This window comes from Varanus komodoensis, unplaced genomic scaffold, assembly GCF_004798865.1.
Source record: "Varanus komodoensis strain SLA01 unplaced genomic scaffold, ASM479886v1 scaffold33, whole genome shotgun sequence".
Classification (NCBI taxonomy): domain Eukaryota; kingdom Metazoa; phylum Chordata; class Lepidosauria; order Squamata; family Varanidae; genus Varanus; species Varanus komodoensis.
In genome coordinates this window covers 10,295,986-10,316,492 of record NW_025335817.1, presented here as the reverse complement: position 1 = coordinate 10,316,492, position 20,507 = coordinate 10,295,986, and the positions used below count along the sequence as shown (strand labels likewise).

The following is a 20,507-nucleotide window of genomic DNA, read 5'->3' as shown; positions in this document are numbered from 1 at the left end:
TGCTGAGATTTATGTGCATCATGGAAAGTTCTAGGAGACACCCGGATTATCCCAGTATTTTAAAATGGGGGTCGGTTTCACCACGAGCTTCACTTTTTAGCATCTTTGCTTGGTGAATAAAATTAGCCCGCAGCTCATTCCGCCTCCTCTGGGGCTGAGTGCTGGGAATGTGCTCAGTCCGTAGCTCCCAGGGAGGAAGCACCGCCCACTCCTTGGGCGCAGCATCTTCCCCGCCACGCGCTCCCACACTCGCGTCGCGGAGGGGCGTCCGGCTCGTCCGAGGCAGGCGCCGCAGAAGCCGCCAAGTTCCCCGGTTGACGGACGTGGCGCGCACGGCTCTTCCCAATGGTCCTCCGCATCCCCCTGCGCCGAAGCGCGAGCTTCACCCCGGATCCTCAGCCCGCGGCGGAGGGACCGCTTCCCACGCCCCTGAAAATGGAAGCCAACGTGGTGGTCCTCGGTGCAGACGGGGTGGGAAAATCAGGTGAGCTTCGTCTCTGCGAGGTCGGAAGGGCGAGGCACGGCGGTGAACCCAGCGGATCTGGCGAACGCTCTGTGGACGATTCAAGGCGGGGACCTGAGTGATCTCGAAACCTAATCAGCGTGTGCACTTCAATTTGGCACGCGTCTTCTGAGAGGCACCGGTCTCCTTTGCCTCCCTGAAAACCTAACAAACAACCCGCAAACTGGCAGCATTTCACATGTTCGCGATTGCCTGTGCGCAAGAAAGTTGAATAGTCCGCGCGCTAGCAAACTGTTGAACGAGCTCGTCGGATTTGCAAGTGAACCAGAGGGGTGGAAAAGGAAAGCGTTGAAAGCCTTAGGGCTCATCAGATGGCTTTGTTTCAGTGCCTCCGGTGGAATTATCCACATGGTTACTCAAAGTCAACCCCCCGCCCCGTTTGATTAGCCTTCCAAAACTAGGACTGCAGCTGGAAGTCGGTAAAACTTGGACCTCTGTCTTATAGACAGATAAGCTTTGCTTGGCGGCAAAGAAGCCTCTTTGCTTGAGTCTCGTGTAGGATTGAAGTGTTGACTAAAGCAGTCCAGTTATAGGATCCCTCCAGTGCTCACTTAATCTTGATTGCAAGGAAAATTGGGATCTTATATGCATACTTTCCTGTGAGTAAGGAAACGTAACACAGTGAGACTTTTTCTCAGCAAAGGTACATCTGATTGCACGGTAAGCATGCTTAACTGCAATCTAAACCTGCTGGCAACGATCCTGTGTTCGCATTTTAGCATGAGCACATGGTTGCGAATGCTGCAATTATGCAATATTTAAGTTTTTGGTGCTGCATGACGTAAACGAATTTCCTAGAAAAATCTTTGCGATCATGCAAGTTATATACATCCTGCAAAACTGAATTTTGAGAAAGTGCATGTTTGCAGATTTCAGTTTGTTTCTAGGATTGGTTTTTCCCCTACCATTTTCTCAGACTAAAAATTGAAACAAGTTCCACCTCTCTAGCCATCCTCGTTAGCAGTTACAACTCCCACTCTTTTCCTCAGCTTTGACGGTGCGCTTTCTCACCAGGAGATTTATCGGAGAATATGGAAATCTGGGTAAGTGTCACCATCATCTTTGCCATGCCAACAGTTTTGAGATTGTTGATTTTAGGTCATCCTTAACAACAAGTCCCAGCCAAAGGAACTGATTCTGTGCAAAGTGCTGGATCGTTTCCTTCTTCTGTGCCATGATGATCAGGGATGTGTGGGTGAGTTTGCACATGCATTTTGCATACATGAATCCCAGGTTCAGTGCCAGGCACTTTCAGTTAGGGTGGCTGGAAGAGAGGGAATGAAAAGCCCCACAGAAAAGGACACAGAGTTGCATGAAAAGAGGGCACATAATTGCGTAAAATATGAAAGGAAACCCTCCAAAAGCTCCTCTCTATGGCAGTTCTGCTCATTTCTTCCAAATTCAAGGCTGTGGCTTCTTTCATGGAGTCAATCCATCTTATAGCTGGTCCTTCTTTTCTTTGGCCATCAACCTTTCCTGGCATGATGGTCTTCTAGGGAGTCGTGCCTTCTCATGATGTGTCCAAAATCTAACAGCCTCAGTTTTGTTATTTTTGTGTCTAGGCAAAGCAGTGACTTGATTCGATCCAGGACCCTCTAATGAAACCATCCAAAATGAAACAAGGGGAATAATTATTATAAATAAAAGAGGAACAGACAGAAAGCCACAGTGCGAAGACTGTGACTAGGCTGCCTGTGTGCCCGTGCCTTCTGCTGGCCAGGTTTGACCTGTGGGGGGGGGCAACGTCAAAGCCCCTGCTCTGATATTTTTAGAGTTATCTTTAGAAACATAGAAACAGAGTGAGTCAGAAGGGGCCTCCCGAGCCATCTAGTCTGACCCCCGGCTCCAGCCGGCTCCGCTCACGAAATGCCCACCATGTGGATGTCCAGCCTATCCTTGAACACCCACACCGATGGGGCCTCAGTGACCTCTCGTGGAAGCCCATTCCACACCCTCGGGGTCCTGACTGTCAGGAAGTGCTTCCTGGCATCCAAATGGAACCTTGGCTCCCTGAGCTTTGCTCCACTGGAGCGCGTCCTGCCTTCCTCTGCAGGGGAGAACAGGTCTTACCCATCTCCATGTGACATCCCCTCACATACCTGTATGTCGCCAAAACCAGACTTGGGCTGGCCAGCCCTTCAAAGAGAGACTGCCTTCAAATAGAGGACTGTGCTCTGTAAAGCGGACACATGGCCATCTACTTCCAGTTAAGGGATTTCTGCAAGCCCAGTGTTAACATGGAGTGTCCTCAGTTGGCTGCTGGGCACCCAGTAGTACTTAGTGCTGCATCATTGGCACCTGGGGACAGGTTTGTTCCCGGAGCCCCACAGTGGGTGGGTGACTTGGAGCTGCCATTTTAACTCCTCCCAATACCCGCAATGCAGCATTGCTCCGCAGCATCCCAAGGAATGAAAACAGTAGTTCCAATCTATCCAAGGCTGACTGTGGTGCATGTGAGCAGCCTCAGCCTACAAAACATTGAGGCCACTCCTTCCAAGGCCCCTCAGCCCTGAAGCTGGCGCTTATTTCATGCCTGCAGAAGTAGAATCCAGTTCTCATGGGACTGGTGGTCTATTTTAAACTCCCAGTTCATGTTTGCCATTTTATGGGGCTGCTAGTCTCTAACACCTGCAGAGGAATTCCATGTTGGAAGGGTGTACATAAGTGGATAAAGTGGTAGATACGGAGAGGGGAGGGCTCTTCAGGGTGGCTTTTGGGCAATTAGAATTTTCTGCTTCCTCTCCTCCCACCCCACCCAGAGTCTGTCTACACCCATACTATGGCAGTGGAAGGCAGAGAGATCCTTTTCCACATCTGGGATTTTCCCCGCTCACAGGTGAGGGAGCTCTTTTATAGATTATCAAATGTATTATAGTTCCAGTATTTATATTTCATTCTATTATTACTACAATAAAATGTTCCTACTCAAATCAATTGCTTTGCCTGAAAGTTAAAAAAATTAAAACAAATTAATAGTAAGCTATAACGAGCAGCAACATAATAGATATATAGACAGCAATATCCCAAGATTCCTGAAAATTTGAAAACATGAGGTAAGAACTTCACTTCAGATTCCTTCAAAAAAAGCATACTAGGTTTCCCTGTTCTCCATGGAACACTTAAATAAGGAATTTGCCAATATACTTTAAACAAAGTTTCAAAAGGGAATAGCAGTTGTTTACATTTTTTCCTTACACACCTCCTAGAAATCAGCCATGAAGCTTCCGGAACCAAATGGTCTGAATGTTGTCAAAATCAGCTCTTCATTGTCCTGAATCAAACTTATGAATTCTGCAGTGGAACCATTTTTTTCAGAGTCATACAGATTCCATAGTCTTGCAGGCTGTTTTTCACTTTGGGGGGATTTGTGCTACATAACACAGGCAGCACAGACTGAATGGGGTCTGTAGATCCCTGTTGAGGAGGGTTGACTTCGTGCCTTAAAAAGAGGTTGCCCAGATGAAGAATGCAGCAGGCCGTGAAGGAGGCAGCGACACGAGACTCTAGACTGGCCACTTCAGCATCATGCCCATGGGGACTCTGCTCCATGCTGCCTGCATCCTGACCTGCACTTCCTGCAATCCCACCCTCTGGGGAATAGTCCTGGGGGCACAGGGTGCAGGCAACCGGGAGCTGACAAGGAGGGTTCCCAGTAGGAGCTCCATGGCACCAAACATGGGATCTCAACCAAGACAGAAGTGGGGATGCCACACATTTCTTCTGCTCCTCCAGAAGATAAACCTCATTGGTTAATCTTGCCTAACAGTTTTCTCTGTTTTCCCAATTCAGCCTGGGGTAAAGTGGTCTTAGTCAATTATAATAGTCAATAAATAGATAAAAAACAGCACAAATTTGCATATCCAAAAACCCTCTCCCTCTCCGCCTCCCCTGCAGGAAGGAATGCCTCTTTTAAGACTATTATTTCTGCCTGTGGTGTTTATATGTACTTGTGTTAAAAATATTGTTTACAAATGTCATTTAAATTGGGAGACTAACTGATGCATTTGGACTTCCTATTTAGTCAATGAAAATTATTTTATAGATCAGTCTAACCAGTTTGTTTGCTCAGTGTGGCAGCTTTATTTCTTGCTTAGGAGCATGTGGACAACAGCTTGGTTGAAGATAAACGCATTCAGTGGGCCGATGGCTTTGTCTTGGTCTACAGCATCTGTGACCGGGCAAGCTTCAACAGTGTCCAGCCCAAAGTCCAGTTCATCAAGGCAGCCAAAGAAGGTCCAAGTCAGGAGAAAGTGCCCATTGTCATTGTGGGGAACAAGCGGGACCTGCACCACCGGCGAGTGGTCTCCAGTGAGGAGGGGCGGCTCCTGGCGCTCTCCATGGACTGCAGATTCTATGAAGTGTCCGCATCAGAAGCCTATCATGGGGCCCTTGTGGTCTTTCACAGCCTGGCGGAGTGCATCTGTGAGGCCAAAACAACCCTGAAGAAAGGCACTGGCATCCGCAGCATTGTCAAGAGCATGTCTTCCGTGTTTGGCCGGAAAAGGACAGACTCCATGTGAGGTGGGCTGAGGATCTGGGAATGCCGACCCCTTCCTCCATGCCCCCTCTCTCCTTCTGCCTCTGACATCCAGTGTTGTTCCTCCTCCTCATCCTGAGCCTGGGACAGAAGACTGCAGGGCCGGTCCAGCCCAGTAGGCCATGTGGGTACCCGCTGGGGTGGCAGAATGGAAGAGGCATCAGCCGAGCACCAGGGAGGTCACAGTGGCCACCCGCTCTCTGCCTTTCTGAACCAGAGCCTTGAGACGGCAGCATTGTCTTCGGGAGCCTGAGGCTACTTGCCAAGCTAAATGCCTAAGCCAGTTTTGAGTCTCCTGTACGGAAGGCTGTCCGCCCTAGTGGCGCTGTAACATCTGGCCTTTGTGCGTGGCCGTGTGTCTGCTCCATACCAGACACCCACCAGTTTCCTGAATTAGAAGTGCGGGGATTCTTTCTGCTGAGAGTTCCTTTCAATTTTGGAGAAGCTCTTGGGGACCCCCGGTCCTGGGTGGGACCAAGAGCCCCCCTAGTCCCCCAGTTCAGGCTTATGACGGGCATCTCAGCCTTTCAAATGGGGAAAGCCCTGGGCAAAAGCCAGGGGAAAGAACAGGGCTACTAGAAGGAGACATGGCCTTCTGGGCAGCCCTAGAGAGCCCACCTGAGACCTGCAGAGGGCCAGATTCAGCCCACGAGGCCCTGGTTCAATACCCCTGCACTGGATGGATGGGTCCTGTGACAGAGTGCCCTCTGGTGGCTGGACACCCTCCCATGCTGGAGGGCTGACTTGCAGGGGTTCTCTCGCAGCATCAGGGCTGCCTGTCCTCAGCACCTCACCCCATTTTGGTTTCCCACAATGCCCCAGGCAATACTATGCTGGAGGCGTTAAAACAGCAACTTACACCCAGGTGGGGCAGGTCAGCCATCAATGTTGTGGTTGGTCGGCTGAGGCCAGGAGCTGCCTACATGGCTACTTATGCATCATAAAAAAAATGCATACCGTTTCCATGTGTTCCTTTATACACAGAGACGCACATTTTGACATGACAGCTGTCATTTAAATAGAAATACAGTCCCTGTCACCACAGTACAGAAAAGTGACCAGGGTGCCCCTGTGGCTGCCTCCTCAGCCTGCTCTCCTGGTGCTCACATTTGATGAGCAACTACTTAGAGTCCTCTTTAAACTGGACTCAGACTCATCCTCTTCAAATCGAGGATGCCGTCAAATGGAAGACACTGTATTTTCAGATAACTCTTTTCAGTTCAGCCACTGAAAATGTGCCATTTTAATGCTTCCACTGGTTTTGATCTTGGTGTTTCTATTGTTACAAGGTTTTATTGTTTTTAGTTGTTGCACACTGTTTTGATGGCCTTTCAGGAGATAAGGCTGTATCTGTTAATTATGAATGAATAAAAGAAGGAAGGAATGAAGGACTGCTATTTGAAAAGGAGGACTCACCATTCAAAAGGCCTGGGGATCCTGAAGCCAAGGCTGCAAGGTCTGACTCTAGGCCCTGATGTATGCAACCATGCTTGTGCCCTTCCCTTCTTAAGCCCACGAAGAATGAATGTGGCATGCGTGTATGGTATGTCCTTAGTCCCTCCGTGTAGATATTAGTGGAGTACCTTCTCTCCCCCTGTCTCGGCAGCTTGGAAAGTCACATTGTCAGCTCCAGCTCTCTGCCGAGAAGCAAGGATCCATGCCAGATTCTCATTTGACCTCCAGTTCCATCTTCCTGCTGGCTTTCAACGTGGGTAGGTCTGACTGAGAGGCAGTAAAGTGCAAGCAGGCAGCTGGAACGCTGCGTCCTTCCAGCAAACTTCCCCCTGCATCCCGATGCCTTCTCTGATATCACGCTGGTTGCTGTTGTTAAGTGATGTACGGCACACGCCTATGGTATTGGCAGCTAGGAAAGGGCATATTGTCAGCTGCTCCGCTCTGCCAAGATGCAAGGATCTATGCCAGTTTTCTTTCAACCTCCTGTTCCATCTTCTAGTTGCCTCAAACACGGCTAGTCAATTCTGAGCAATCGCAAATGTGCAAGCGGGCGCCTGGAACACCATGTCCTTGCCTTCCCTCGGAGACAATCACTAGCAGCATGCTCTCGCTAGGCAGTGTACAGCACACACCTGTGCCAGCAGGGAAATGGCCCCTTTCCAAGCCCTTGTGTGGGTGTGGCAGATTTTGAACCAACTGGTCCCAGGAAGAAGCTGCAGCTTGTCTCCTGCTGGGAAATTATCCCCAGGCCCTTGACCGTTGTAGGAAACGGATGAGAAGAGACTTCTTGGCAGCTAGGAAGCTGACAGTGCTGCTGCTAGAGCTGCACTTTAGAGTCACCTTTCAGGCCCTGGCAGGGCAGGTTGGGGCAAAATTACCATTGCAGAAGGCAATGAGCACATCGGGAGAGCAGGAGAAAAGTCTCTTTTTAGTCCGGCAGTCACAGTGGTGGTATGATTTCAATGAGTTTAAATACCAAATTGCACAAGCTCAGAGTGTTTTTGTTTGGTTGATTTTTAATTTAGCTTGACAAACAGGTTTCTTGTTCTTCTAACATATCAGGCATGTAAAAGCAACTGTAAAGCTTGGAATGGCATTTGGAGTGGTGATGAAAAAATACTAGGACCCAACAGGGCCATTCCACAAAGTTGGTTGTTGAGACATTCAGTACAGAGGGTTAACCTGTGGAATTCACTTCCACAAGATGTAGGGGGGCAGGTATCAATTTGGATGGCTTTTTAAAAAAGGATTATGGAAGAGAAAGCTATCAGTGGCTGCTAGCCCCAGTGACTTACGCTATGTCCAGTCTCGGAGGGTGTTCCAGTGTAGACAACTTGCTGGGGAGCATGGGTAGGAAGGTGCTGTTTCCATTCCTATTCTGCTTGTGGAATTCCCAAGGACAGTGGATAGGCTGCTATACAAAGAGCATGCTGAAGTGGGTGGACCCTTGGTCTGACAGCATGGCTCTTCTTATGCTCTTCAGCACATGTGGAGTGGCCTTGTTTCACTGGACAGAGATCGGTGGATGGAGATTCTTGGCATGGTACAACAGGGCCAAAGACAGAGGCAAAGTAAAGAATAAGTGAGGGTCAGACACATGGCAAAGGTCCAGAGGCAGAGGCAGGAGCAGGAGCAAGCAAGGCCAGAGATCAAGAAGGCATGACAGCTTCAGAAGCAAGTGCAGAATCAAATCAGGAAGAGGCAAGGATTAGGTGCCAACAAAGTGGGTCAGAGCCAGAGGAAAAGGAAAGGGCACAGGTACCTGGCAAGGTATGAAGACAAGGACAAGACTAGAAGCAGGATCAAGAGCACTGCAAAACCACCACAAAGGCCCACATGCTGAACAGTGCAGGAAAGCCTTTCAAGGCTTCCAGGTGGTCTGCATGGATGCACAGGTACCAATCCTTACAATTGCCTACAGGTGTGCTCCTGATCCTGCAAATTTTCGCAAGGTGAATTGTGTTGCTCCTGTCGAGAAAGCCACAATGGCAGCCACAACAAAGAAAACCAGGCTTAGTTGGGGAGGAACCGCTTTGCCTCGAACCTCAGCAGTTTTATTGAAAGATCACCCAAGGCCCCTGCAGTTACTTGCGACAACATGCTACCGGGCAGTGGTCTGCACCACCAACTACAAGCTTTTAGAACATATACAGAGTATTATATAGATTCTGAGTCACAGTAGATGACAAAATAAGGTGAACACAGTCAGAAGAGGGTGAGGGGTCTGCAGAGGGGGCTCAATACAATGGCATTTGATTGCAGGATAGTAACATAATGGTCATAGGTTTATTGTGAGTCTTGGCATACAAATGAGGGTGATTGCAATGCAGCCTGACCAGTTCTTACTGATCAGTAAAACAACAGCCCTGGAAGCTTCTTGGCTAAGCCATCAAGTCCTGCTTCTTAAAGTAACAGCAAATGCCAAACAGTAACCTGGCTTGGATTTTTTTGGGGTGCTTCTTAAGAAAGGGGTGCAGGAATTTTATAACACAAAGATACATAAGCATCCCTCTTCTGCCAGCATTTATCTAAATTTTCCCAGCACTCTGCACCAGGGGCAGCTGGGTCCAGTCTCCAGACCCTGACAGAGGGGCACAGGGAAGGGGCTGCCCGGTAGGCTGACTGAAAGACCAGCTCCATGCGCAATCATTCAGGTGCGGAGGGGAGAAGAGACACACTTTGCCAGGTAATGGTGGCGTGGGAAACAAGAAGCAGCCGGCAGCAGGCGTGGACAGGAAGAGGAAGGGCAAAAGCTGCCCACACACCTGCTGTCTGTGGCAGTACATAAGCTGAGCGGACATTTCATGGTTTCTGCACAAAGCAAGTCTCAGGAGATCAGCAAGAGAATGGGGAGGGGGAATAGGAGGAGACGGGAGTAAAGAGACTTCAACAGTTCTGGGATTCAGCTCCTTGAAGTCCCTGCCCGCATGGCCAATGCTAGCAATGCTGAGAGTTCAAGCCCCTGACATCTACGATCTTCTGCACAGCCCTGATGAAGATGGTCCCTGGCTCAGTCTTTCTTGAAGGTGGTGCTATAGAGTCCTGTATATTGAGCCCTGCTATACATCACTTCGGGGTTGGTGCGCAAGAAACCTTCACTGCGTCTTCTGCTATAAGCCCCATCTGTATAAGGAGAGAATGCTGATTTGCGGGATCCTAGATGCTCGTTTTCAAAAGCAAGGCCCCGGCCATGTTCAAGAGCTTGCTGTGGAACTGGAGGATCATCCAGATTGATGAAGGGAATGGGGAAGTGCCCTCGACTCAGTCGCCTCTCCCCGTGCAGTAGAAAACTGAACTCACTCCCCTTGGGATGGGCAGCAATGGAAGGAGCGTCTTCCAGCTGCTGGCCTGGCCCAGAATCAGCCACGGTCCTGCTTGCAGCTCTCTCTTCTTCCACCAAGACCTTTGGGAACTGAACCAGTGAGAAATGGGGTGCATGAAGGGGGTGGGGGAGAGAAGAGGCAAAGGAAAAAGAAGCAAATTGAGGATAAACCAAAGCCCTTCCTGCTGCTTTGACTTAAGATATGCTGGCAACTCTGACCCTGTCCCAGATGTGTTTCTCTCCAGATGTTTTAGACCAGGGTTGCAGAATGCCAAACTTGAAGTCCAAATTCAGCCCCCGAGGTTCTTGATCTGGCTCTCCAGGGCTCTGTGGAAGACCACACCCCTTCCCCCGACCACCCCTTTCTCCTAGCCTCACCCCTGGTATTTTGAGGCTGTCCCCATCTTTCCCTTGGTCTGACTGACCACTGCAGGACTGCCACCAGAGCTCATCTGAAAATGAAATTTGCCCTTGAGCTGAAGGAGGTTCAGGACCTCCAGTTTTACAGGACAACTCCCTTCAGCACCCTCAGCATGACTCACAGTCAGGGCCGTTCAGACTTCTGAAGAGTGCCAGTCAGGGACAGAGGGCGGAAGCCAGCCAGCACCGACTGGTCCTCAGACTGGAATACTGCATGTGAGAACACTGAATGCTCTCCATCACTTGGTTTACTGTCAGCAGGGAGATCTAAGCTGCTGGGCAGCCGCTCTCACCACCTGAACAAAGCCCCCTTCACTCCTCGGAGGACAGGCTGACGACGTCTGCAGTTCTTCCCGCATGAGGCCATGTCCCAAGCAGGAGCTAACGTGGGCATTGCTGGGGAAATCCAAATAAATCATGTAGACAAAACAGAAGAATTTATATGTGCTGCTTGAGTGAAACCACAGTGCCCTGCTCCCATTCCCAGAAAACCCTGGAAGACAAGCTCCTTTTCCCAACATTGAACAAAATCCTGCCCTTTCCTTGCGTAGCTGAAAGAGACTCCAGCTCTCTGCTTAGCCTGAGGCCACCGGTATCCTCTTTGGTGTGCAGCCAAGTGTTGTCAGTGTTGCAAAGTTAATCTTCTGCGGAGTTAAGAAGGTGCATAACTTTGCTCAGAGGCTCTCAAAGAATGTTATTTTGTCCCAGTGCTGCTGCTGGCTGGGGCAATCGCCTCTGTTTGTTCTCATTCTGTTGCCATTGCATATGCTTACATGTTCACTCACCCCCAAGACCTGTCATGATTCATGTGCCTTTACTGACTGTCATGTCAATGCTCTGCAATCACAGATATTTGTGGTACTATTGTGTCATGTCCCCCTGCAGTTCCTTGATATTGTTTTGCCCATGAATTTATGTGACCACTCTTTCCTCATCATTTGCTGTGTTCCTGCACACGTAACTAGAAACTTATAAAACATTTTGTGTATGTTCTGGGCCCCTTCATGGATCACTGTCTTGCCTTGGCAAAGGGTCTTGAGTAACACAATGAAGCTGTGAGCGCTGCCGTGCAGGGGCACCCAAGACGGACAGGTCATAGCAGAGAGCTCTGACAAAACGTGATCCACTGGAGAAGGAAATGGCAACCCACTCCAGTATCCTTGCCATGAAAAAACCATGGACAGTGCCAAAAGGCAAAGAGATATGACGCCGGAAGATGAGCCCCTCAGGTCGGAAGGCGCATCACTTCGCAACTAAACAAACAAACAAAAATGTTCTGGAAATTTGTACCCTGTTTGTGCACCTCTGCCTGGCAGTGCTGTTGTAGGTCTGTCCCTGCAGAGGGTTTTTTCCTGGACATTCTCACCCATAGAACTTATGAAGTGTATAACATGGACGTCTCCCCATGGATCCGAGCGTACATTCTGGCAGGCTGCTAGTCTGGGATTCCCTGACAGCATGTTGCAGGGGACCTCACACTAATGTGTACCTGTCCCAGAACTAAGGTATGGAAGGGACCCTGGTCAGTGAGCTCTGCTTAGGTGACAGGGATATTCTCATCAGACATGATCGTATCATGAAAAAGAAATTCCCATGTGGCCCAATGTGATGGGGACCTCCTCCAGCTATGGATGGTGGGTATAAAACTGAGGTGGGGAGAGGGGAAGGGGGATGGAGGAGGGGTGTGTGTGTCTGCAGGTAGGCCAGGTAATGCACTAGCCCAAAGCATCTGAAGATCCAAAGCAATACCTACCAGGGCTGGACCTGCTGTCAGGCAGACAGCAGGCAGGCACCTCAGGCGGCAGATGCCAGCAAGGCAGAAGCGGACTGAGGGAGTCCCGGGCCAGACAGCCTGCTCTTTGTCTCCTAAGCCAATCTGCCTCTCTCAGGTGTGGTGGAGGCAGGATCCCATTGTCAGTATCAAACAAAAGTCCAGCCGTTACCATTTGACATGGAAAGGACAGGGCTGCCACCTTGTCCTTTGTCTCAGGCCTCAAAATGTAGCAGGCAGAGGCCATATTAAATATTGCCCTGGGGGATGGACCCCGATAGTTTCTATCCTTAAGGCTGTGCATGGCATCAGGCCAACCCCAGTTATGCCTGTCAAGCCAGCTCCCCTGCTGTGGGAAGAAAGGTAACTTACAGGTACATAGAGGAAGGTGGTAGTAAGCAGGCTGCCCGTGATGCTGCGCAAGGTGGTCCCCAACATGCCCACTTTGGCTCCAGCCTTAGACAAGGCCTCCTGTGGAGAGAATAGCCAAACCGGCACAGCTGCGTTCCAAGGCAAGAAGGGGGCATTCCTCAGGCGCGAGACGGTGGTGGCACAGGCCGTATGTAGTCCCCGAGTCAGGCTGCCCTGCAGCTTTTGCCTCTCTGCCTTCTCTACTGGCTAGAAGCAGAAAAGAAAACCAAGCCACCTGGTGAACAAGCATGACCTTCATGGCAAGTAGCTCCAACTCAGACACTGCAGCCATGAGCATCCTTTCCCTGCCGAACCTGAGTCAGTGATACAGTAAATGGTCCATAACGCTTTATTTCTACCCTCCCCCAAAAAACACATGTTTTGCAACACATTGTCTCCTAGGGCCCAGTTAGTAACACAGTGCATGATCACAATCCAAGGAAATTTGTGGCAACTAGGATAGATGCATTACTGGGTCAAATCTAAAAAATTGTGTTCTGTTCTTTTCTTTCAGGAGGCACTCTATAGGAAGCATATATATTTATATACACAGCTCTTGGGGTAAAATAAAAGTAGCCCATTAGGTTTTCGGGGTCTTTATCTCTCCAGATATCTTTATCTCTTAAAATCTAAATCATGTAAGGGAATTTTATGCAATTGTCATATTTAGATAATGTTTGCAAGTATGTCAATAAAAATATTTCAGAGCAAACCTGAATTCCCAATATTATGGTATTGGAACATTTGGTGGAAAAAACATCAGTAGCTCATCTCATCATAGAAACAGCGAATACGAAGGGGTCTCCCGGGCCATCTAGTCTGATCCCCCAGCCGTCTCCACTCATGACATGCCTACTTTGTGCATGTCCCTCCTATCCTTGGACACCTTCACTGATGGGGCCTCAACCACCTCCTGTGGAAGCCCATTCCATACCCTTGGGGTCCTAACTGGCAGGAAGTACTTGGGATTTCCAGGCTACGTCCTCTATTCAGTGCTATGTTTGGAGACTGGACAATGGCCTGGCTGAACTCCATTGGGTTTTGGTTACACATATATTATAAAGCAGATTGTGACCATTTGGCACATCGTCTTGTGTCAGACTCCACACCTGCAACAGGGCAGCATGAGGGAGGAAGGAAAGCAACTGAAAGACATCCTTAGCATTGCTGCTGTTCTGTCAGACCCTAAACTGGACACTTCCTCTTCCCCCCACCAGACCTCTGAAACTTCCTTTGGGATTCAGAACAGTACCACAAGTTTAGCGCCCTCTGGTACATATACTGGGAGCGGGGATGCAATATATTTAAAAGTTGTGATGTAACTCTTCTGGGACAGTATGGCAGAGATAGTGTGAGAAGGATGGGCTGGAGTGAGAGGCACGTGTCACAGCAGCGAGTCAGGCACTATCACGCCAGTAAAGATGCTGAGTATAGATCGTTCCACAGGCAGGCTGCTTACCAGACTGGGAATCCACATAGCCAATGCCTTTCCTTTGTCTCTTGCATGCTGGATGGCTCGGGATATCTGTCTGTAGGGATGCTGGGAAACAGTAGCAGCAAATGCTCTTATCTTCCCAAAGGCACTGGTCTGAAATGCTTCCTTAGACATACATTTCTCTGGAGGTTCATGGGCTACAGAGAAAAAGATGGCGGTGCGGGGGTGGGGGAGGGGGAGAAAACATTCGTGCAATCGGTGAACAAGGCTGTCTTTTTCCTCATGCTTTTATTTTTGTGACTCCACAGCATAGCTATGAATGGATAGGCTAGGATACAAGACAAGCAGGCTGAGTGGGGACTAGAAGCCGGATCTCCTGAGTGCCACTCCACACTCCTAACCAGCACGCCACACTGGCTCTCATCTGTAACATCTGAACAGACATGCATCGGATTGCACTGCGATCCACTCAAACTAGTGTTAATGCATTCTTCATTAATTCCCCAGCTTTTTACTGAAGGATACAAGGCATCTTACAATTTAAGAAAATGGTGTGAAACAAAGAAAGAGGGAAAGAAAGGTAAAATGTAAAACATAGAAACATGGAGAGCTGGTCATCTAGTCTGGGCCATCCTGGACTCCTGGGCCATCTAGTCGGACTCCCGGCTCCAGCCAGCTCCACTCATGCAATACCCAACATATGGATGGCCAAACTTTCCTTGAACACCCTCACCACCTCCTGTGGAAGTCCATTCTATGGGTCCCATTCCTAGGTGTCCTAACCGTCAGGAAGCACTTCCTGACATCCACCTGAAACCCAGTTCCTAAAGCTTTGTCCCATTGGACCACATTCTTTTCTTCACTGCAAGGGAGAACAGGTCATGACCTATACCATGAGATACCCCTTCATATACTTATATGTCACAATGAGATCCCCTCTGAATCTCCTCCAAGCTGAAAAGGTCCAGTCCCCTCAATCTCTCTCATTTAGAAAAAAGTTATTGAATTTTATTTTAATTAAAATAAAACCCATAATTACACAAATTATGACTCCCGACTCCAAGCAGAGCAGAGAGAGACATCAGAGCAAGCTGTCCCAGCTGGTCTAGGGCTTCTGGGACATAAGCAGCCCCGGGAGTAAGCAACCAGAGCAAGGGGACAGGGAGAGCAAACAGGAGTTTGGCGGAGGAGTTGTTGTAGTGGAAGAGGAGGCAGAGGCAAAGCAGAGGCAGGCCTGGACTAGCCCAGCTAAAAGTCTATTGTTCTGAGGTACTCAGAGAAGGGTCTATTGTTTTATGGCCCTACACAGAGAAGGGCCTTCTCAGCAGTGGTGCCCCGACTGTGGAACATGCTCCCCAGGAAGGTTTGCCTGATGCTGTGAAGTCTCGCTGCTGGGAGGACTGGCCTTTGTCCTCTTTGGTGATGGGAAACTTCACAGATTTATTGGCATACCCAAGACTTGTGACCACCCACAGGTAAAGCAGGTAAACATTAACCTGACTTGTGCTCATCGACTGAATGAAGGACATCCACCAGTTCCTCCAGCTTACCAGGAGTTGCATCTACTCCAGCTTCCACCACCTGGCTTACTTGGCTGCTCCTGACGTACTCTGTGGTGTTGTTCATGCTGATTTTGCACTCTTCATAATTTCTGGCAACTAATCCAAAGGCTCCAAAGATATTCATGAGGGACTGAATAGCACTTTGGATGTAAGTTAAGATGGAATCCTTTACATCTGAAGTAACCTGGAGAAGGAGTCGACAAAGAAGGTTCCTTATGGCCCATTCCTGCCTTTCAAGTCAAAGCAAGATCAGCAGAAAGGAACCAGTGCTAAGTAGAAAGGCTGTCCTGAAGGTCACTAGGTCAGGAACAGATCTGTAGGGGCTGTTGTGTCAGCTGCTTGCAAGCAGCAACTGGAGATTTAAATAGTCAGCCCAGCTGCCCCACCCTATGCTCATGGAGGCCTGATTCTGACTTCCTTATGAACATGGCTCCTTCTTCTGCATAGCTTCTCCATCTGGCACAGGAGGCCTCGTGCCACCACGCTGGCACTGAGCCGTCAGTTTGGGATCAGTGCCGTTGCTCTCAACAACTTGGTGCTGAATGTGCAGGGGCTAGAATTGGTGTGAATCTGTTGGGGCACCATGTGCTTTTTGGACGATCTTTCAATATATTTTTGGACTACCCTTAGACTATAGTCTTGGCAGAATTTCCTCTTGGGCTCAATAGCTGTACCATGTCTCATTAAGGAGCTACATCATGGATGGGTGGGAATTATTAACTCTATCCATAGTTAAAGTTTTAACTGTACCTGAAGAGACACAAGCAATGGTGAGGAATTCTTGGAATTGTAGTCCCAATTTGTAATGCAAAACAGATTTGTGGGAGGCCTGTATCTACCCTCAGGTGCTGATTTTCAGGTAGCTGTGAAGACAACCCCCACAGTCAAGAGAAAGGTATCATCAAACTTGGGGGAGCTCTGAGGTTTGCAGAAGTGTAACAAATGTTAGGAAAACATTGTGGGGAGAGGAATTAACCCCAAAAAACCTCATCCTTGGGGCCAAGGAATGCTGCTGGCTGTTGATGCTGGTAAGAGGGATGGAAAAGCTGGGATGAGGTGGAGGGAATGGCATGGAATGGAACTGGAGTAGCTTGATTGCAGTATCCACACTGCAACATTTTGTTGCAGCTCCCATTTGTGCTATCTAAAGGCAACCTTCACATTCTGAGGCTATTTACTGCTGAATATTACACGAAACAGAGGAGCGTAGCTGAGCTGAAGCCACGGCTGGGTGAGCCACTGGGTGCAGCTCAGTGATGCAGCCTGTGTGTTACATGTGGAAGTTCCCATTTTCAATCTCTGAAATCTCTAGTTCGAAGACTCACATAGGAAGCAGAGAAGGAGGAAATACCCACCTGAGATGTTGTAGATCCACTGACCAACGACTCGAGTAGATAATACTACAAGAGCTAAAAGGACAAATTATCTATCTTCCCACAGCGCAGCTTTCTACATTTCATGCCAAAACTCTTGGTTTAATCCAGCAACACAGTCACTTACGGCCTTAACTTACTTTCTCCACTGGCTTGTGGAGGGCAGGGATCTTCTGCTCCAAGCGGTCCAGACCTTGACATGCCAGGGCATTGACTGCTGCAACTGAATCAAAGAGGACGTGCATATTAGCGCAGTGCGAGGGCAGCATGGCTCTGGACTGGATGATTTGGCCCATGCCGGTCCATGCACACCCATCCAAGCCCCCTTGGGTTTCCAGATAGACCTGGAGGCAGAAGGTAATTCTTTGCTTGACATCCAAATGTTATGTTGGTGCAGAATTACAGATAACAAGGGAAGTGTTTGCAATGAGCATTTGTGTGTCTGTGGGCGGTGCATCTCGGGGATACTTGTTACATTCCTGCACTTGTTCAAAGCAGAACACTGGGTGGAAAAAAAGCACATGCGTTTCTTATTCCCTTTTGCAGCCTGGGAGCCATCTAAGGAACTTCAAGGCAGAATAAGATGTGATGGACAGAAAGCCATGTTTGCGTCATTACAGTAGTTCTCATTTTCTCAGGAGAGGCAGAGATCTAATTATAACAGGAAAAGGAATGTGAGTGGGATGAGAGAAACGTCCTCTCTCCTGCCTAAAGTTTATCTAATTTTTCCCTCAAGAGCAGGGCTTGGCAACTTGGAGTCATGTAGATATTTTGGCCTCTGTGTCCCATAATCATTCTGACAGCAGTTATAGGATAAACCATCCAACTTGCCCATCCCTGCTGCAGAGCAAGCACACATGGCACTGATTCAGATTCAGATTGGGACCACTGTGTGCTCAGGATTAGGCCACCCCATCCAGCATTTGCTTTCCAGTACCTGCTTCTGCACCACACAGATATTAAAAAAATGGGGAAAAAAGCCACCAATGGATGCCAGTATGGATTTGCATGGAGTGAGTGGGAGGAGAGAGGGATTTTGAAAAGCTGAAGTGGGCAGAGCATTGTAGGAAATTAAGGTGGCAGCTTCCTCAAGGCTGCTGTAAGAAGTAAACTTGGTGTCTAGATGGAGCCACCTGGCATTGTGTAGAGCAGTATTTTGTATTTTGGGTCCCAAGATACATCTATATCTCTACCCCTCTATCAAAGAACCCAGGTCCCACTAGGATAGAAAGGCTCACTTTTCCAAGAAGCACATCTATCTTTTTATAGGCATTCTGTTATTACCGTATTTTTCGCTCTATAAGACGCGCCTGACCATAAGACGCACCTAGTTTTAGAGGAGGAAAGCAAGAAAAAAAATATTCTGAATCAAATGGGCACGTAATCACAGGCACATTCCCCATCACTTCCCCATGGGCTGCACATCTGACAGACTTACTGCACACACATATTCGCTCTATAAGATGCACAGACATTTCCCCTTACTTTTGAGGGGGAAAAAAGTGCGTCTTATAGAGCAAAAAATACGGTATATTTATTGCTCCCAATAACTTTTAAGGACATCCAGAGACTTTTTAGGATGGCATATAAAAACTTTAAATAGATAAATAAATAATGCAGTAGCATTGCTGGGGGTACATTTTGTTGCCAAGGCATTAGAACACAAACAAACTAAAATAATTGATGCTCAAAAGGCTTCTGCTTACATGCCAGAAGGTCAGAGATGGCTACTCTGGGGGTGGGGGGAGAGCATTCAGGATTCAAATGTGGCACCACACATCTGCCAGTGGATGAATTCCCAGGAACTGTGAGGAAAAGCCCACATCCCACCAAGGCTACTTCTGTGTCTGCTGGTGACACAGATGCCAACTGAGTGCTGCTGCATTAGATTACTGAGCTGAGGCGGGAAATATTTTTCAGAAAGAGGGCCCAGGGCAGGGAATGGCGGTGTATCTGGTGGTGCATCTGGGGTCCTAAGCATGTACCTGTTGATGCTGGGCCTAAAGCAAGGAAATGTAGCTGCCCTGGTCATGCATTTTGGCCCTCAGACAGGGGTTACCTGGAGGGCCCAGCTGGTGTGCCATAGGTTTCATGCTCCACGCAACCAGAGATGTGGCACTTTGGACGCATCGTTCATAGGCCCCGCACACTAACGCCATGAGGGGATGGACCTCTTTGGTGGTGGTATACAACTTCTGGAGGCTGTTGCAAGCCGAATTCACCACTGGAAGACGCAGGAACCTTTTCAGTGCATTACTTTCCTAGGAAGTATGGAAGACAAGAAGGGGACCAGTCCTTGCAGGAGGAAAATCTTAGTTTTCTATGAATCAAATATGTGGATTCTGAAAGCAGACCAGCTTTTTCCAGCTACATGAATTTGTAGACCTTTAAACGAAAATCTTGTGGGTGGATTTCTGGGGGAAAGGCCACTCGAATGACAACGGCTAGATGCCACTCACCTTCTTATCTTGTTCAGGAGGGTATTAAACTGCCTCCTGAGAGGTAATTCTGCATCTCTAATTGATAGGTGAGCTTACGGATTTGTCTAATGCTCTGATAACAAGATAATTTGAATGAGGCCAGACTCCACCCCACATGTACTTTCCCTTTTTTCTTCTCTTTTTCCTTTTTCTCTTTATTATTTTATTGGTATTGTAGTAACAACAACAACACTTTAATTTGTTGCAGTTTGGATTTTTAAGTCTTTTTTTTGTTTGCAAATTTGGACTCGAACAGACAATCAGATGACTAATGACGTTTTATTTATTTATTTTTTTTCAATTAATATCCTGCCTTTTTCCTACAAAGGGCTCAAGGCAGCTTACATCATTCTCCTCCACTACCTTATCCCCACAACAACAACCCTGTGAGGTAGGTTGGGCTGAGAGTCTGTGACTGGCCCAAAGTCACGCAGTTGGCTCCATGGCTGAGCGGGGACTAGAACCCAGGTCGCCTGAGTCCCAGTCCCATGTTCTTAACCACTGCACCACACTGGCTCTCTTTACATGTAGGCTGTTTATAGTTTTTGTTTCAGAACTAAGAATTGAGAAGCGTGGATAGTGTAAACTGAGTTTGGCAAGAGAATATTAACTGGGAGTATTTTTGTGTTTATTTGTGGCTTTTAATTGAAGAATAACTGCATGTTCCGGACAGCTTGGACTTGAGGCTGAGACTGTTTCTCAAGGCATTCCCGTTTGTATGTTTGGAAATGACTTTGAAACAGATATTTTATTTGTTTGACTTGTAATAAGATCTTATTTTGAGAATTCTTTGATATTACTCAAGAAATTAATCACAGGCATTGCCAACTGGCCATGACTGAGATTTCAGTGAATTGGAGGAGGTGATGTCTCTTTTTCTTCGTTGCCATTTTCTGAGGAGTGGCTGCCTATGTGAGTCGAGAGATTCTTTGTCGCTCTGATTTGACTGATGTATGACTTGTCTTAAAAGGCTTCTAAGATCATGGCAACCGGTCCTATCACTTCCTGGCAAATAGATGAGGAAGAAATGGAGGTAGTGACAGATTTTCCTGGGCTCCAAGATCACCACAGGCGGGGACTGCAGCCAAGAAATTAAAAGACGCTTGCTCCTAGGGAGGAGAGCTATGGCAAATCTAGACAGCATACTAAAAAGCAGAGACATCACCCTGCCGACAAAAGTGCGTATAGTCAAGGCTATGGTTTTCCCAGTTGCAATGT

The 20,507-nt window shown here is 48.2% G+C and overlaps 2 protein-coding genes across 5 annotated transcripts in view; one reads left to right on the top strand and one right to left on the bottom strand.

Annotated features, from left to right (window-relative positions):
- Window positions 1-345: 345 nt before the first annotated feature.
- Window positions 346-5,043, top strand: LOC123027710 (ras-related and estrogen-regulated growth inhibitor-like protein). Its single transcript, XM_044438841.1, has 4 exons — window positions 346-484; window positions 1,513-1,566; window positions 3,283-3,359; window positions 4,618-5,043. The coding sequence occupies exons 1-4, from the start codon at window positions 346-348 to the stop codon at window positions 5,041-5,043; spliced, it is 696 nt and encodes a 231-aa protein (XP_044294776.1).
- A 3,665-nt stretch (window positions 5,044-8,708) lies between these two features.
- Window positions 8,709-20,507, bottom strand: part of PLIN1 (perilipin 1) — a 19,211-nt gene continuing 7,412 nt past the window's right edge. For 3 of the 4 annotated variants that reach the window (XM_044438836.1, XM_044438837.1, XM_044438835.1), the window contains exons 3-8: window positions 18,869-19,070; window positions 16,950-17,032; window positions 15,425-15,620; window positions 13,899-14,071; window positions 12,401-12,646; window positions 8,709-9,927 (exon numbers count right to left, since the gene is read on the bottom strand). In XM_044438836.1, coding sequence (XP_044294771.1) covers window positions 9,526-9,927; window positions 12,401-12,646; window positions 13,899-14,071; window positions 15,425-15,620; window positions 16,950-17,032; window positions 18,869-19,070 — 1,302 coding nt within the window. In that variant the 3' untranslated portion in view covers window positions 8,709-9,525. Of the gene's footprint in view, window positions 9,928-12,400; window positions 12,647-13,898; window positions 14,072-15,424; window positions 15,621-16,949; window positions 17,753-18,515; window positions 18,781-18,868; window positions 19,071-20,507 lie in introns of those variants that run through there. The other variant, XM_044438838.1, reaches the window with a different exon arrangement.

Excerpts from the sequence above, each read along its gene's own strand:
- LOC123027710 (XM_044438841.1), top strand. The coding sequence starts at position 346 with ATGGTCCTCCGCATCCCCCTGCGCCGAAGCGCGAGCTTCACCCCGGAT. Across the intron at positions 485-1,512 it reads AGACGGGGTGGGAAAATCAG|CTTTGACGGTGCGCTTTCTC; the intron begins GTGAGCTTCGTC and ends TCTTTTCCTCAG. Across the intron at positions 1,567-3,282 it reads CGGAGAATATGGAAATCTGG|AGTCTGTCTACACCCATACT; the intron begins GTAAGTGTCACC and ends CACCCCACCCAG.